Source organism: Mesoplodon bidens (genome assembly GCF_964165515.1).
Source record: "Mesoplodon bidens genome assembly, chromosome: 9".
Classification (NCBI taxonomy): domain Eukaryota; kingdom Metazoa; phylum Chordata; class Mammalia; order Artiodactyla; family Ziphiidae; genus Mesoplodon; species Mesoplodon bidens.
In genome coordinates this window covers 61,811,514-61,826,190 of record NC_138166.1, presented here as the reverse complement: position 1 = coordinate 61,826,190, position 14,677 = coordinate 61,811,514, and the positions used below count along the sequence as shown (strand labels likewise).

Here is a 14,677-nt window from a genome sequence, read left to right as displayed (position 1 = left end):
GCCCACTAAACCAGCTACACAACAACAATTTATGTTATAAATACTCTTCCTTCTCGTCATACTGCCCAAGTAGAAATAGCTTTGGAGTAAGTTATTTTCAGCATGCCACTTGAGAGATAGAGCAGCCCTCAGCAAGGTATACTCAGAAACAGAGGGACCATTGTATCCCATGGGCTGTTCTTATAGGAAAGAGTACAGAAGGAACTAAGCCACTTCAGGACTGTTCCTGAGACCCTTGGATGTCCCCAGCGCCCATTGTGACCCCCACTATTCAGCTTCCTCAGATGCCCATTCCTTTTCCTTCTTTTCAATAGATCTTAAATGTGCATGTGAACTAGCATCCTTTCTCTTTGGTAACATGCCTTAGAGAGAAAAAGCATTCAGTTTTTTAACTTTGGTTGTCGAATTAGGTCATTACTCTTTATTTACTATAGGTTCACTGGTGATATTTATTATAATCAGAGTGTAACAATTAGATGTAACAAGTTCACTAAAAGTTTCTCAGATCTTCACTTAGATGGTAGAAATATCTACTGGGAAACAGTAATTGTTCTTTTAATTTATATACATTTTGTCACTTAATCTTCATTGTTACTTGATGACATAGGGATTATTATCCCACATTTGAATTGAATGTGTGGGGCTTCCCTGGTGGTGCAGTGGTTAAGAATCTGCCTGCCAATGCAGGGGACACGGGTTCGAGCCCTGGTCCGGGAAGATCCCACATGCCGCAGAGCAACAAAGCCCATGCACCACAACTACTGAGCCTGCACTCCAGAGCCCGCGAGCCACAACTACTGAGCCCATGCACCTAGAGCCTGTGCTCCACAACAAGAGAAGCCACCACAGTGAGAACCCTGCGCACCACACCGCACCGCATCGAAGAGTAGCCCCCGCTTGCCACAACTAGAGAAAGCCTGTGCGCAGCAACGAAGACCCAACACAGCCAGATAGATAGATAGATAAATAAATAAATAAATAAATTTATTTATTTATTTATTTAAAAAAATTGAAATGTGGAGAGGGAATATAAACTTCCTATGATCACACAGGTGGCGAGAGCAAGGCCAGATTCAAGCCCAAATCAGTAGCCATTAACCTGGGCAGATTATTTTCTGTTAAATTGAATCAGCACAACTTTGTGGCTCTCAGAAGGGTGACATTTTCCCTTTCCTCTGGGCGTGTGACTGAAGTATTGTGCTCTGGTTCAGAATGGTTTTTAAAAATCATCTCCATCATTATTCAGACTTTCCATAGCACTTATTATAGTCTTGCTTTTTGATGAGGTTGAGAACATATTGGCCAGAGAATCATGTTTTATTATTGTCTAACTTGATAAACACAAGCAATTATTTACTTTGCTTCTTTTTCGTTCCACTTTTCATCATCACTGAGCCCTGCAGTGAAGACCCCAGAAGCACTTATTCCAGTTGTTTATGGCTTTAGGTAGCACTTGGAGAATGAGTCCAAATCAGTCCCATTAGAATTGGTGTGTTAGACACTCCCCACAACTGGGAGGGGTTTGCTGGCTCAAGAAAGGCCACAGGTCAGCACAGGGCAACTGGAGAACACACAAGAATTCTGACTGCTCTGCTGGCTCTAGGCCACAAGACACGTTGCTTTTCTTATTTTCCTTGGGGGACCTATAGCTGTCTGATGAGGCTTTCTATACAACAGCATGCACCTTTGCAGTTGGATGGAATGATTGGACCCCGGAGGGCTTCAGCCTCTTGGTGTCTTTTATGCAGAGGAGCAGGTCCCAAAAGGACATACTACATAATGTAATCGGAATAATTAAAATAAAGACCAGTGGCCTTTGTGGCAGCTGAAGTTGTGAAATAAAATCTGGGCAGCTCAGCCTGTTGTTGTTAATTTACTTTGACCTCCTGTTTTTCTAGGGTGATAGAGAAGCAGAGCTGGGGCTGCCTTTTTCTCCTCTGTGTGACCGAAAGTCCACCATGGTTGCCCAGTCACAAGTAGGTATGTGTTTGCCAATCCATTGGATGGAACGAGAAACCAGAAAGGAGTGTCTGGAAGTAAGCTCAGATGCTCCCAGTGATTCTTCAGCTGGGAACCTGGCTCCATTCTGCTTGCTGTGCTCATGGCTTTGGCTGGTTGGGCTGATGGAGCAGCTCTCCCCATCCTTCTCCCTGGAGTGTAGCTGGTTCCCAGGAAGATTAGACAGTGACACTCTGCTGTCTCCATCATTCCCTGCCAAGAGAAAAAGGGACCTTAACACTAAGGCAATGACAAGAATTAGTGGTGGGAAGCCCATTCTATTTCAGTCTCTCCATTCTGCATGCAATACCAGAAGTTTCCTCAGTGATGCTTCCTCTAGCCCTGTTTCCAGGACAGCACCATTTCCTGGATGACCCTACTTCCAGGAATGGCTCTTTAAAAATGTCTCCTTCCCCTTCCTTCTTTCCTCCCTTCCTTCCTCCTCTCTCCCTCCATCCCTCCTCCCTCCCTTCCTTCCTTCCTTTAAAAGAAAATTTAGCACCTTTTTTTTTTTTTGGTAAAGATAACTTTTACACTGCTAATAACCATAATATATGGGCATTACAGAATTCTTCAGGTGTGAGGGAGGGTAGCAGTGCCAAACATAAATTAAGTGTCATCAGTGATCTCCACCTTGGAAGAGTCTGAAATCATTGAAAAAATAAATTCAACAAAGATTTATTGATTTTTTTCTACTTGTGTTTTGGGGACTTATTAATTTTTTTCATATTAATATATTGAGTTCCTGTTAGGTGTAGGGCACAGCTAGGCACTGTAACAGATGTTATAAAAAAAAAAGACAAATTATACATGGTGTCTGCTCCCAAAGACATTGAACCAGTATTGGGTGGTAGGCAAGAGGTTGAGAAAACAAAATCTATTAGATTGTTACAATGCTAAGGCAGAGATTGTACATGGTACAATGAGATACAGAACAGAGTTGTGAACATTAGACCCAGAAAGACTTGTTTAAAGGTAATATTTGAGTTAAGTCCTAGGAGATAAGTAGGCAGTGTCTAGGCATATGGTGATATGTGTTAGAGGTAGATAGGGGTGGGTGGAAGGAAATTGCAGACAAGGATCAGCATATACTAAACAAGGAAATTTAAAACAGTATAGTATTGTCAGGGAATTAATTACAAATAGTTCCATTTGGCTGGAGCAGTAGGTAGGGAGTAGGATGTGGTGAGGGACATGTTTGGAGAGAAAATCAGGTCCAGGTTAGGAATAGCGTGTGCTTATACTTTCCTGTAGGAAATGAGGGCACAGCTAAAGAATTTTAAGTAAGGTTAAAACTATATATAAATTGATGTTTTAGAGTAAGAATCAGCAAACTATAGCCTGTGGGCCAAATCTGGCCAACTGCTTGGTCTTGTGAATAAAGATTTATTACAACACAGTTAAGCTCCTTCATTTGCATATTGTCTATGGCTGCTTTTGCACTACAGTGGCAGAGTTAAGCAGTTGTATGACAAACTCCTTTGTTTAGGTTTTGTATGTGGCCTCCCAAACCTAAAATATTACTATCTGGCCCTTTACAGAAAAGGTTTGCCAATCCCTGCTTTAGAAAGATTTCTCTATCAGTAGTATGGAGGATTAATTGGAGGGTTTTGAGTAAGACTAGAGGCAAGGGCTCCAGCTGGTGCTTCCTGCAATGTTACAGGGAGGAGATGTTGAGTATCAGAACTAAGGCAATACAGGAGAGAGGTAGCATATAAAACATTAAGGATTCAGCTGGATGCAAGGCTAAGATAAAGGTAGCAATCTAGATTGAGTGGTTGAGCCATGTCCTATTTACAAGGATTGGAGGGAAAGCTGATGAGTTAGTTTGTGTTTGGACATGTTGAATGAGTTTAACTTGTGAGAAAAAAAAAAAAAGGTGAAAATACTGTCATCAAACACTTCCATTTCAGCTTAAAATTATACTGCAATTAACTGCAATTCAAATTTGGCTATCAGTGTTTCTTTATCAGGACACTATTGGTATTTGCTTGGGACAATTCTTGTCTTGCCAATTACATTACAGGATTTTTGGCATCCTTCACTGCTGGGCATTAAATGCCAGTATCACTTCCACCTTGGTCACTGTAAAAACCAAATAAGCATTTGTATATTTCCAAACACTATATTTCCTTTGACTGGTATTTAGTTTCATGTGGCTGTGTAATGAATTATCACCCTTAGTTCTAGATTCTGTATTTTCTCCTGATGTGTCACAGAACACTTGGGTATTTTTGAACTGTTGAGACATTCAGTCTAGCCCAGCATCAACTATCTCCCCAGCATGGTGATCTCTCAAAGGTATAGTTCCAGATCTGACCCTTCTCCTAGTTTCCAACCCTGTTTCTTCCAATTCTTTTGACCCTCTTCCATCTGGGTAGGTCCCTGGTACCTCAAGTCAGCAAATCTAAGACCAAGCCCACCATCTTCCTCCCCAGTCACATTCTCCCCCATTGTCCGTGTTCTCTCTGCCTTCCTGTTGGAAGTCTCAGACAGATCCCACCTAGAGGCAGGACCACCTCCTGCTGTGCATGTATCTGTGCCTCCATCACACTCTCACCTTAAAATGGCACTGGATCTTGCCTTCCTTACCTTGCCTTTGAGCTATTGCAACAGCTTCTAAAATGAGTTTCCCAGCCTCAGCCCCTATTGCTCTCTCCCTTCCCATCCATCTTGCCAGATTAACTTTCCCAAATAACATCAGAAAAAAATCTTATTACAATGCTGCCCAGACATCTCAAGGGGCTTCTAGTGCCTATCTAAATCCTAACCTTTAGCCTGATACTTAAGAACCTCCCTCCTGGGCTTCCCTGGTGGCGCAGTGGTTGAGAGTCCGCCTGCCGATGCAGGGGACACGGGTTCGTGCCCTGGTTCGGGAAGATCCCACGTGCCGCGGAGCGGCTGGGCCCCCGAGCCATGGCCGCTGATCCTGCGTGTCCGGAGCCTGTGCTCCGCAGTGGGAGAGGCCACAACAGTGAGAGGCCTGTGTACCGCAAAAAAAAATCCTCCCTCCTGAGCTGATAATGACCTGCCTCCCCAGGCTTTCCCTTTCTGACTTCAAAAGAATCCCTAAGCCCCAGTCATTCTCCAGACACATCCTGCACTTTTCCCTATCCTTGTCACTTTGCTTATTTCACCCCCTGCATCTAGAATGAATACCCTTAAGGGCTCAGCTCAAACATCACAACCTCCATGATGCTGTTTGCAGCCTTCTCGGGGGGAGGGAAAATATCCTCCCTGCCTTACCTTCTCAGGGGCCTTTATTTGGGCTTCTTCTTTAGCCCTTCCATTTTTGTGCTCATTTAATTCCTCCTATAAGCTTCCAAGGGCAGGCAGTTTGTGTTACACATCTTAGTCTTTTATGCAGCACCTATTACATCGTTTTTTTACATAGTAGATGTTGAACTTGCATTTTTAAGCACTTTATTGAACTATCTCCTAAAAAGTTATAGGAAGGTTATGTAGGAGAAATGGAACTGACTCATGATATTCAAAACAAGGAATATATTAAATGATTAAGACCAACCTAGTCTCTCCTAATCTGATCTGGCGCTCCTATGAAGATGAATTTTAAAAGAAAAATACAACCCATCAGTTGGCATGGGAACTTATGGAAAGGCCCAAGTTAATATGCAGTTCCTCTGAAGTTTTGCTGTTTCTCTTCAGGCTTCATTGATTTCATTGTGGAACCCACCTTCACTGTGCTTACGGACATGACAGAAAAGATCTTGAGTCCACTAATTGATGAAACCTCTCAAACTGGTGGGACAGGACAGAGACGTTCAAGGTCAGTGCTGAATCTTGAAAGCTGGGGGTCAGGGTGGCCCGTCCATGGGGATAGACTTCTTCTGGAAGGGATGGGACTTCATAATTATGTTCATCCTACCTCCTCCTTATAAAAGATAAAAAGAGGACTCAAAGTTGTACTCTCTGTACTCTCCAGGCTGGCCTGTAAGGGGGTGACCAGGGTCTAGGTGATGACCAGCAGCTTCCCAGTACCAACCCCCCACCCCTCATTCTCTCTTTTGGCGGCTTTGCTCACAACAGCATCAGTCACTGCACTTTACCTGCTGTGCCCAGAGGGTCCTTGCTCCCCATACTCCAAAAGGAAAGTACCACTGATCAGAGTTATCACAAGAAATGAAACTGACTTTCATTTCTAGGTTCAGGAAGAAAATAGAAAAAAACTGAAATTTTAAATCACCTTCTGCCACAACTTCACTATATTGAGGGTAGTTTCGTAGTCAAAGAGCACAGCCTCTGGAGTCACAATCCTGGGTTAAACATCCTGATTCCATTACTTATTAGCTGTGCCATCTCAGGCAAGTTGCCTCAGTTTCCCCATCTGAGAAAGCATGGATTATACTCATAGGTTACTGGGAGGATTAAATGAGTTATTTAATCTCCGAAGCCCTTATAACAGGGTCCAGCACAGGGGAAGTGTCAGCTACAATAAAGCTAATGCTCAGTCTTTACTAGTCGTATTACCAGTAGTACAACTCTCCCCTCCTCCTCGTCCACGTAAAACCCTGGGCTTTGTCATAAAGGAGAGAAATGTAATGAAGAAAAAGAAGAAAAGGGCAAGAGAAGGAGTAAATAGGAGGAAGAAAGGCAAGAAGAATATTAGGACAGTGGGACCCCAGGGATGCTTAAGGTGGAGGGACCCAGTCAACGCTGCTAACAAGGAGGACAGAAGCCCCCTGCCCGAGTCCCACAGCTCCACAGCTCTGCCGGTGCTGGGCTGAGACCTGCCCTTCTTATCTAGTCAGTCTTGGTTGTCATTCAGTGGATTTGCATTTGTGTCACTCACTACTGTAACTCCTTGGAAGTGTGTGATACTTTAAAGTTTCCCAGAAGGATGGCACTTTCTGTATTATAATATTATACACCGTAGTCCCTACGTTTAAAGCTTAAAATGATATCATCTTTAAAAAGGTCTCCTGCATGACCGATCTCCCACAGTCTCCATGCTGTCTGTGCCTCTCCACCTTCCCCAGGAACATAAGGAAATCACCTTACTCTGGCTTTGGGGATCCTGAGATCAGAGGATCTTGACTTCAGGGGGAGGGAGAGCTGGAAAGAAAGAGGACCAAGTGACTGGGTAACTTGGAAAAGTGGTCAGTGTGGAGGCAGGTGGGTGAACTGTGGAACCAAGTAGAAGTCAAGTTTAAATGCATTACTTTCCGAAAGTCAAAGGCAGAGAATTCTTGTGTGGGGAACCTAGTCATATAGAAAAAGAACACCTGAAATATGGGGACTGTGGGGACGATCAATAGTCATGAGGCTGAAATCTTGGGGTTTTTTTTTCCTGCTGAATATGGAGACTTTCCCAGCTGTTGAATACGGAAAATAGGAATTACAAAGCTCAGGCCCCAGGAATTTCACAACAGTGAAATTGAGTGTTAACTGAGTGTTAACCACTCTTCTCTTAGGCTTGTTTATCGGCACACATTTTCCAAAGACTAACCCTCCTCTTCCGTGTGTTTTTTTTTTTTTTTGAATTTTTGAATTTTATTTTATTTTTTTATATAGCAGGTTCTTATTAGTTATCTATTTTATACATATTAGTGTATGTATGTCAATCCCAATCTCCCAATTCTTCCATATGGTTTTTTTTTGTCCTCCAGTTTGAACAGCATCAGTTCGGCAGATGCAAAGCGATCAGGTGTCAAGAGCTCTGGCTCAGAAGGAAGTGCCCCAATCAACAATTCGGTCATCCCTGTTGACTATAAGAATTTTAAAGTCACTTGGACTGAGGTGGTGCACGTCAATCGGGAGAGATGGAGGGCCAAGGTGCCCAAAGGTAACGTGCTGCTGGGGAATATTATCCAAACCACTCAGACCCGCTTACAAAGCAAGGCGCTGCCACCCCTGATTTATAGGTGTTGCAAATGAAGCACAAACTCAGGATATAAATTCAAATTGCTGAACGTTAGGATCGACCATCTTTTGATCTTCATTATATCTAACACTCAGTGCACGAGAGAATGAGGCTGACCACCAAGCTTCCCGACAGCGTGACCTTTGTGCTATATGACCAGACTCTTCTCGAAATGAAGATTCTACAGAGAATGGGTGTTGCTATTTCTTGGTTTCTGCTAGGCCATTTTGTCATTCTTATTTCATGTCATGTGGCACATTTATGAGGCCTTTATTCCTTCTTTTATCTAAATGAAGCCTGGCCAGTAGCCACTTCGGCCAGTATGTTGAGATAGAAGGGGCTTTAATCTCCTTACATGCATTTTTATCTTTCATGTTCTCAATTTCCCTTTAGCCATTACTCAGGCTAACCTTCTAAGATGAAGGTAATGTGCAGGTTAACAGAAATTTGAAGACAGAATAGTCATCACTCTTGATACTAGAAACAAACAAACAAAACCCCTGAAATCTGTTTTTTGAAAGCTGAAATTCATTTGCTCATATGCATGTTTGTGTTTATTGAGCATGTGCTACATGATTCGTACATACTACATGCTCATGCTATAGTCTAGGTAGGAACATATCCCTGAGGTAAGTCTTAGGAAGCTGTGATGCCTGATTCCAGAGAGGGCACAGACGTGGATGGCTCTAGAGCTCAGCAAGGAGACTGATCTCAATGGGGTTTGTGGAGGTGAGCCTTCAAAAACAGTCAGTTTTCGCCAACATCTATTGAATGCCTACCGTATGCCAGGCTCTGTACTCTGTGTTATTCACAGAGGTGAATAACAGACATCCTTATCCTCAAAGCTCGCAGTCTCCTGGGTGGGGCAGGGAGGCATTTGTACAGAGTTTCTTTCAAAGTAAGAACGGGAGTTCAGTTGAAGCTTTGCACTCATCGCCAGCACCTACTGGCCCTGAGCCCCAGACACTCATTATAGGCAAGGAAAGTTTTATCTCCAGTCACAGCATCCCACACTTTTATCCACCCAGTGTCTGCACAAGTGAGAAGAAGAGTAGACGGGCACAGCACATTCTGGCAGTCTTGGTCCTCAAACATTGGGGGCAGGGGGCTGCTTCTAGTGTGCAAGAGATGAGACCTCACTGCTGGAGTTATTCAAAGGCCAACATTGTGTCCTGTCCAAGTGGCTCTTCAGTTCAGGTGGGGCAAAGGGTTTATCTTTACGACTCTTTTAAGGCATAATTGGGCCCTCATCATTTGGGGACAGAGGTTGCATCCTGAGCTCTGGAGGGAGCCAACATCTCTTCCATATTTTAGGTGTGGCCTCTCACAGTCTATTCAGCTGCTTTAAACATTGAAATCCTCCCTGTTGGCAGGCACTGCAAACAGCAATGGTAGCTACTGCATCATTTCAAAGAAGCACTCTCTTATAATCAATTACACTCATTACACTTGAAAATTCAGTTCCTGACAACACGCAATTGAAAGTGGTACTTCAAAATAATTTGAAGTACCTGGCTTACTATTATCTGGCTTACTAAAATTACCTTCTGAAACTAATCACCTGGGGGAGCATTAGACAGTTTCTTTTCTAGGAGAAAACTGGCCCTTTAAAAAGAACAGATAAATAAGCACTAATAGTTTTTGAATATGTGAGGTATGCTGATAGAGATAGTCTTAAGCTAACTTGTCCCTAACCTTGGTTGGGATGCTTGAGAAGGCATCTTGTAGCTAGGATTTGAAGGATGCCTGGGGTTGAGCCATGAATTTGGAAAGGGAGAACAAGGAAAAAGGGGTAGACAAAGGCACACATATATTTCGTGGGACGATAGTTTGGGTATCAAAGCAAAAGTTAGTTGGGGAAAGAGAGAGTTGAATCCCTACTTGCCCTGTGCTCTTTGGCAAATTCAGGCAGTCTTTGAGAAAAATTCCCTTTGGGGGATGATAATAGACATCGCAGAGTTGATGAAAAGAACAGAAATTACATATGTAAAGCACTGAGAACAGAGCCTGCACATGGTTAGTGCCTGATAAGTAGTAGCTGTTATTTTGAAAAACTGGAAAAGAAAGTTAGAAGTTTGAATACAAAGTTAAGAAGGTGGTGGTCAAAATGCCCACCTATAATTAATATTTTATAACATTTTCAGCTTCCCAATAATGCCGTTGGCTGGTTAAGAAATTCAGTTTGCATCTGTTTTTCCATTGGTGATTGGTTTGTGCTATACTATTCCAGGCTGTTTTGCTCATGATTCGTTTTTACCAGAAAACCCCGATTTCAGCAAAGGCTGCCCTGCATGGGGCACTTGAATATATGTTGTTATTAAATTGATCAGAAATGGAATTGGATCTAAAGTCTTCGTTTTATTAATCAACCTGATTTACAAAGCTAGCTAGGCCAGAACGCATAGTTGTTAGGAAAGATTGAATCAGTATTTTTTTTTACAGCTCTTAGGGCTGAAAATCATTATTCCCAAACAAAGATATATAGGTATAACAATTTGCAAGTCTGATAAATATTGATCAGTTTCTATTCAGGATTTAATACTTTTTAAACATTTTCTTCTGGTATAAGAATAGTAGGTGTTTAGGTTACCATGCTGAAATATAAACAAAATATATAAAGAAGAAAATAAAAATCACTCATAACCTCTCCAGCCAAATATAACTACTGTTGAAATTCTGATGTAATTCTTTTTAATTTGATTTTCTATACATATTTATAAGTAAAAATTTCCCCTTAAGTTGAGATTATAGTGTATGTAATATAGTATTTTCCTTCTCTATTTCTATTTTGAAGATTTTATTCTGATACTGAATATTCTTAGAAAATATGATGTAAATGGCTACATTGTTTGGAATACCATAGTTGAACCATTTCTCTGTTACTGAGCATTTTGGTTTCCAGTTCTTCGTTATTGTATATAACATTGTTATGAACATACAAGTTCAGCAGTCTTTGAGCCTACATCTGATTATTTAGGGTAAATTTCTAGATATGGAATTCCTCTGTCAAAGTAGATGAAAAATTCTAAAGCTCTTGATGTATATTATCAAATTTCTTTCAGGAAAGTTTTTTTTTAAACCGTGTTCTCTTTCAGTAGAAGTGTAGTGAGAGTGCCATTTCCCTATATTTTCCCCCTTTATTTTTCTCATTGGGATGTTTATATTTTTATTACTGATTAATAATAACTTTTTATATATTAAGAATAGTAACTCTTCAGTTGACAAACTGTCTTGCAGTTTCTGCCCTACCTCTGTCCAGTTAGTTAGTTTGTCGTATATTATACCTTTTAACTTTGTTTATAGGGGTTTTTGGGGGGTTTTTTGTTTTTTTTTGTTTTTTTGTGGTACGCAGGCCTCTCACTGTTGTGGCCTCTCCCATTGCGGAGCACAGGCTCCGGACGTGCAGGCTCAGCAGCCATGGCTCACAGGCCCAGCCACTCCGCGGCATGTGGGATCCTCCCGGACCAGGGCACGAACCCATGTCCCCTGCATCGGCAGGCGGACTCTCAACCACTGCGCCACCAGGGAAGCCCTGTTTATATATTTTTTAAATATATCCTATTTTTATTTTACTACAGATTATCTTCATATTTTTTATTGAATTATGTCTCTATCAAGGTAAATATGAAATAGTATATAATGATACTCCTTTGCATGTGCTGAGAAGTTTATTGAATTTTTAAAAATTTCCTCCATTGTCACTCGGTTTTTATTGAAACAATAAAAGATTTTCAACCTAGGTGATTGTAAGTAAATTGCTATTTTACAATTAACTTATTCTTTAATATTATTTTAAATATTTGCATCAAGTTTTATATCTAGCTTAACAATTATTTTTATTTAGCACTATGATGTACTAGTTTTACTGTACATCATTAACATATTTTCCTCATTCTGAGTTTTTTTTTTCCGCCACTCTGCGTGGCTTGCAGAGTCTTAGTTCCCCGACCAGAGGCTGAACCTGCTCCCTTGGCAGTGAAAGTGCAGAGTCCTAACCACAGGACTGCCAGGGAATTCCCTCATTCTGAGTTTTTAATGTTGATTGAATTTTTCTGTCAGCTGAAGCACTTTTGCTAAAATTTTTAGAAAGGTCCAATGGGAACATCTTCTGAGTCCTGAATTGGCTAGGAGTACCTTTCTGTTGTTCTTGTATATAATCAAAAGTTGACTATTCAGAATTCACATAGTGTCTTGGTTGTCTTTATTAAGTTAGTTTCTCTCCTTTTCTCTCTCTGTTTGTAGGTGGTTTAGGTAGGCATTTCAGAGAATTATATTAAGGAATAATTAGCCCAATATCATTTTTAACCAAGAGCCTATAGTATCATTATTCAGAAAGGCAAATTAAATGAAGAAATCAATGTATTTCTCCAAGACTGCACAGACATTCAGTGTGGGATAGAACCAGCTCTCAGGAGGAATGTAATTTATAGATCATGAGGGCTGTGCTCTACCTTAAGTCTTTAGCTCCTTGCTTTTGGCCATTTTCATAATGATCACATCACTACAGATGGTGTGAAACGGAAAGCAGAAGGAAATGAGATTGAACTACAGTGTTTGCTTTCTACTAGTCTAGGAGCCTAGGAGTTCCATGGATGTTAAATCTAAAACCTGAAAAGTTAATTCTTTGTATATATGTCATCTCTAGAACTGTTACCATATACAAATTAATTGTTCTATCACCTACTTTGTCTCATAGTAGGAAAGATTTTATATATATTAATATTTCACCTTGAAAATATAAGGGGATTGGATTACAGTGGAACAGATGTTCCTTCTGTCAATTTATTTTCTCTTTTCTTATTTATGTGTTTGCTTGTTTTTGTCTACTTATTTTGAGTAGTAGCACTGGATGCTGATGGCTGATCTCACTAATATCAGATATTTCAGAGATACAAAGAAGAGATAGGAGCAGAGTAGAGAAGTTGTAGAACATTTCAGAGCCATCCATTGGAACATGATTGCTGCAGAGAAAGGAATCATGTCGGATCTGATTATGATGTCATAAGAGCTACCATTCACTAATTTAAACATTAATTGCCTGCTGTCAACTGTAGTTGAGCCCAAACAGACTTGTTTCTGAAATGTACCCCCCGGTTTTTTGGGGGTTTTTGCTAGATTTTCCATAGAAAATTGGTCTGACTCAGTTGTCAAATGAATTTTTCTTGCTCAGATAATATGTTGCACTCTTGTAGCAAAGCAGAATTTAACACCTTCAGCTTTCCTCAAAATTACTTTTAACTTGGGGATATTTTGAATGTTGAAAGTTTGCAGTAGATTCAGTGGGGATTCTGTGAGAGGATTATACATTATTTTACCTGGTATCTGAGTATAAATGAATTCTCTTCCCCCTTGGCCCTCTTTCCCTCTCTGTGTAGTAAGTACAGTCATCTTTTTACTTACCTATAGTCAAATACAGTCAAATGGCTAATTTTTTTCAGGATAGGACTTTAGGGTGTGTATAGTTCCTGTATTTTATACTGGTCTGGATTGCTGATGATGGAATATGAGTCAGGTTCATTGGCAGATAGGGTGAATCACACCCTCTGTGTACATTTCATTTAGTCAACAAATACTCCATGAGCATCTGCTAGGTGCCAGATCTTATACCAAGCACTGGGAATTCAGTGATGGAGATGACATTTGACCTTTGTCCTCAGGGCATTACAGAAGAATAAGAGGAAGTCTGGACGAACATTCTAGGGAGCCTTCTGTGGGCCTGCAGCCTATTTGAGAATGCCATCTCCCTATCTTCTGCAAGGGCATTCTTTTACTCTTTAGTTGTACCTTTCTGTAGGAGTCAGAAGACATATTATACTATATATGCACATAATTATGCAATTTTGTTAAGAAATTTTTCCTTACCTTTTCACTGTAAATTATCAATACATCCTGTTGGGAAGTAGAATATCATGAAATATTGAATGGCAAACATTTAAAATTTAAATCAGTGCTTATCAATCCTTATTGCATGTTAGACTCATCTGGAGAGCATTAAAAATATCCTCTTCTTGCCTCTCTCCCTCCAGAGTCTGATTTACTTTGTCAGGGGTGAGGCCAGGGTATTGGTTTGGATAGGTGGTTGGATGAATCAATGAAAGGATGAATGAAAACTTCATAATATATTAAGGAGGACATCTGAGCCAGGCAAATGTAAGGGCAGGAAGAGTAGAATGAAGCCAGAGGTCATAGACATGCACAAAATACAACGCCATAAAGCCCGGTGAGCGTGTGAACCTGGAACCAAATCTGGGCTTTGTGCTATTTAGCAGCTAAAACTAAGGGAAATGTGATCACATGCATAACCACTCTGGTGCCCATTAGATTAAAATCTCACTTGTCATCTATGAAAGCCAGCTGTTTTCAGGACCAGGGCTAACCAAGGGAAGTAAAGAAGACTCCTGGTAATGAGGTGTGGGGCATTTGTAACACATCTAGAGAAAAAAATGCAATAATGCTATTCATAGTGGAGGTTGGAAGCCCTTTTGAGTGAATTGAATGCTAGACAGTGAGTCTGTAGACCTTAAGGGAGGATTGGTTTCTGTTAGGTGCCTTCTGTTGGTCTCTGTAGGTTACTTCCTACAATCCAGCTCCACTTCATTGCCTCCAAGGCTCTGCATGATCTCAACCTTGCATGTCCTTGGTCACTTGACCACATCATCTGTCACTAACCCCTTACTAAATTTGCTTTAGCCATACTGGCTAACTCATTGTCCCTGGAACATACCAAGCTCATTCCAGTCTTACGGCCTTACACTTTTTATTTCCTCTGCCTGGAATGCTCTTTTTTCTTGATTATTG

At 40.9% G+C, this 14,677-nt stretch overlaps 1 protein-coding gene across 5 annotated transcripts in view; it reads left to right on the top strand.

Moving 5' to 3' along the window:
* The window catches only part of PDE1C (phosphodiesterase 1C), a gene marked incomplete at both ends in the record, with an annotated part of 531,390 nt that overhangs the window by 462,678 nt on the left and 54,035 nt on the right, over positions 1–14,677 (top strand). For all 5 annotated transcript variants that reach the window (XM_081244322.1, XM_081244325.1, XM_081244324.1 and 2 more), the window contains 3 exons: positions 1,899–1,980; positions 5,665–5,785; positions 7,626–7,801. In XM_081244322.1, coding sequence (XP_081100448.1) covers positions 1,899–1,980; positions 5,665–5,785; positions 7,626–7,801 — 379 coding nt within the window. The remainder of the gene's footprint in view (positions 1–1,898; positions 1,981–5,664; positions 5,786–7,625; positions 7,802–14,677) is intronic.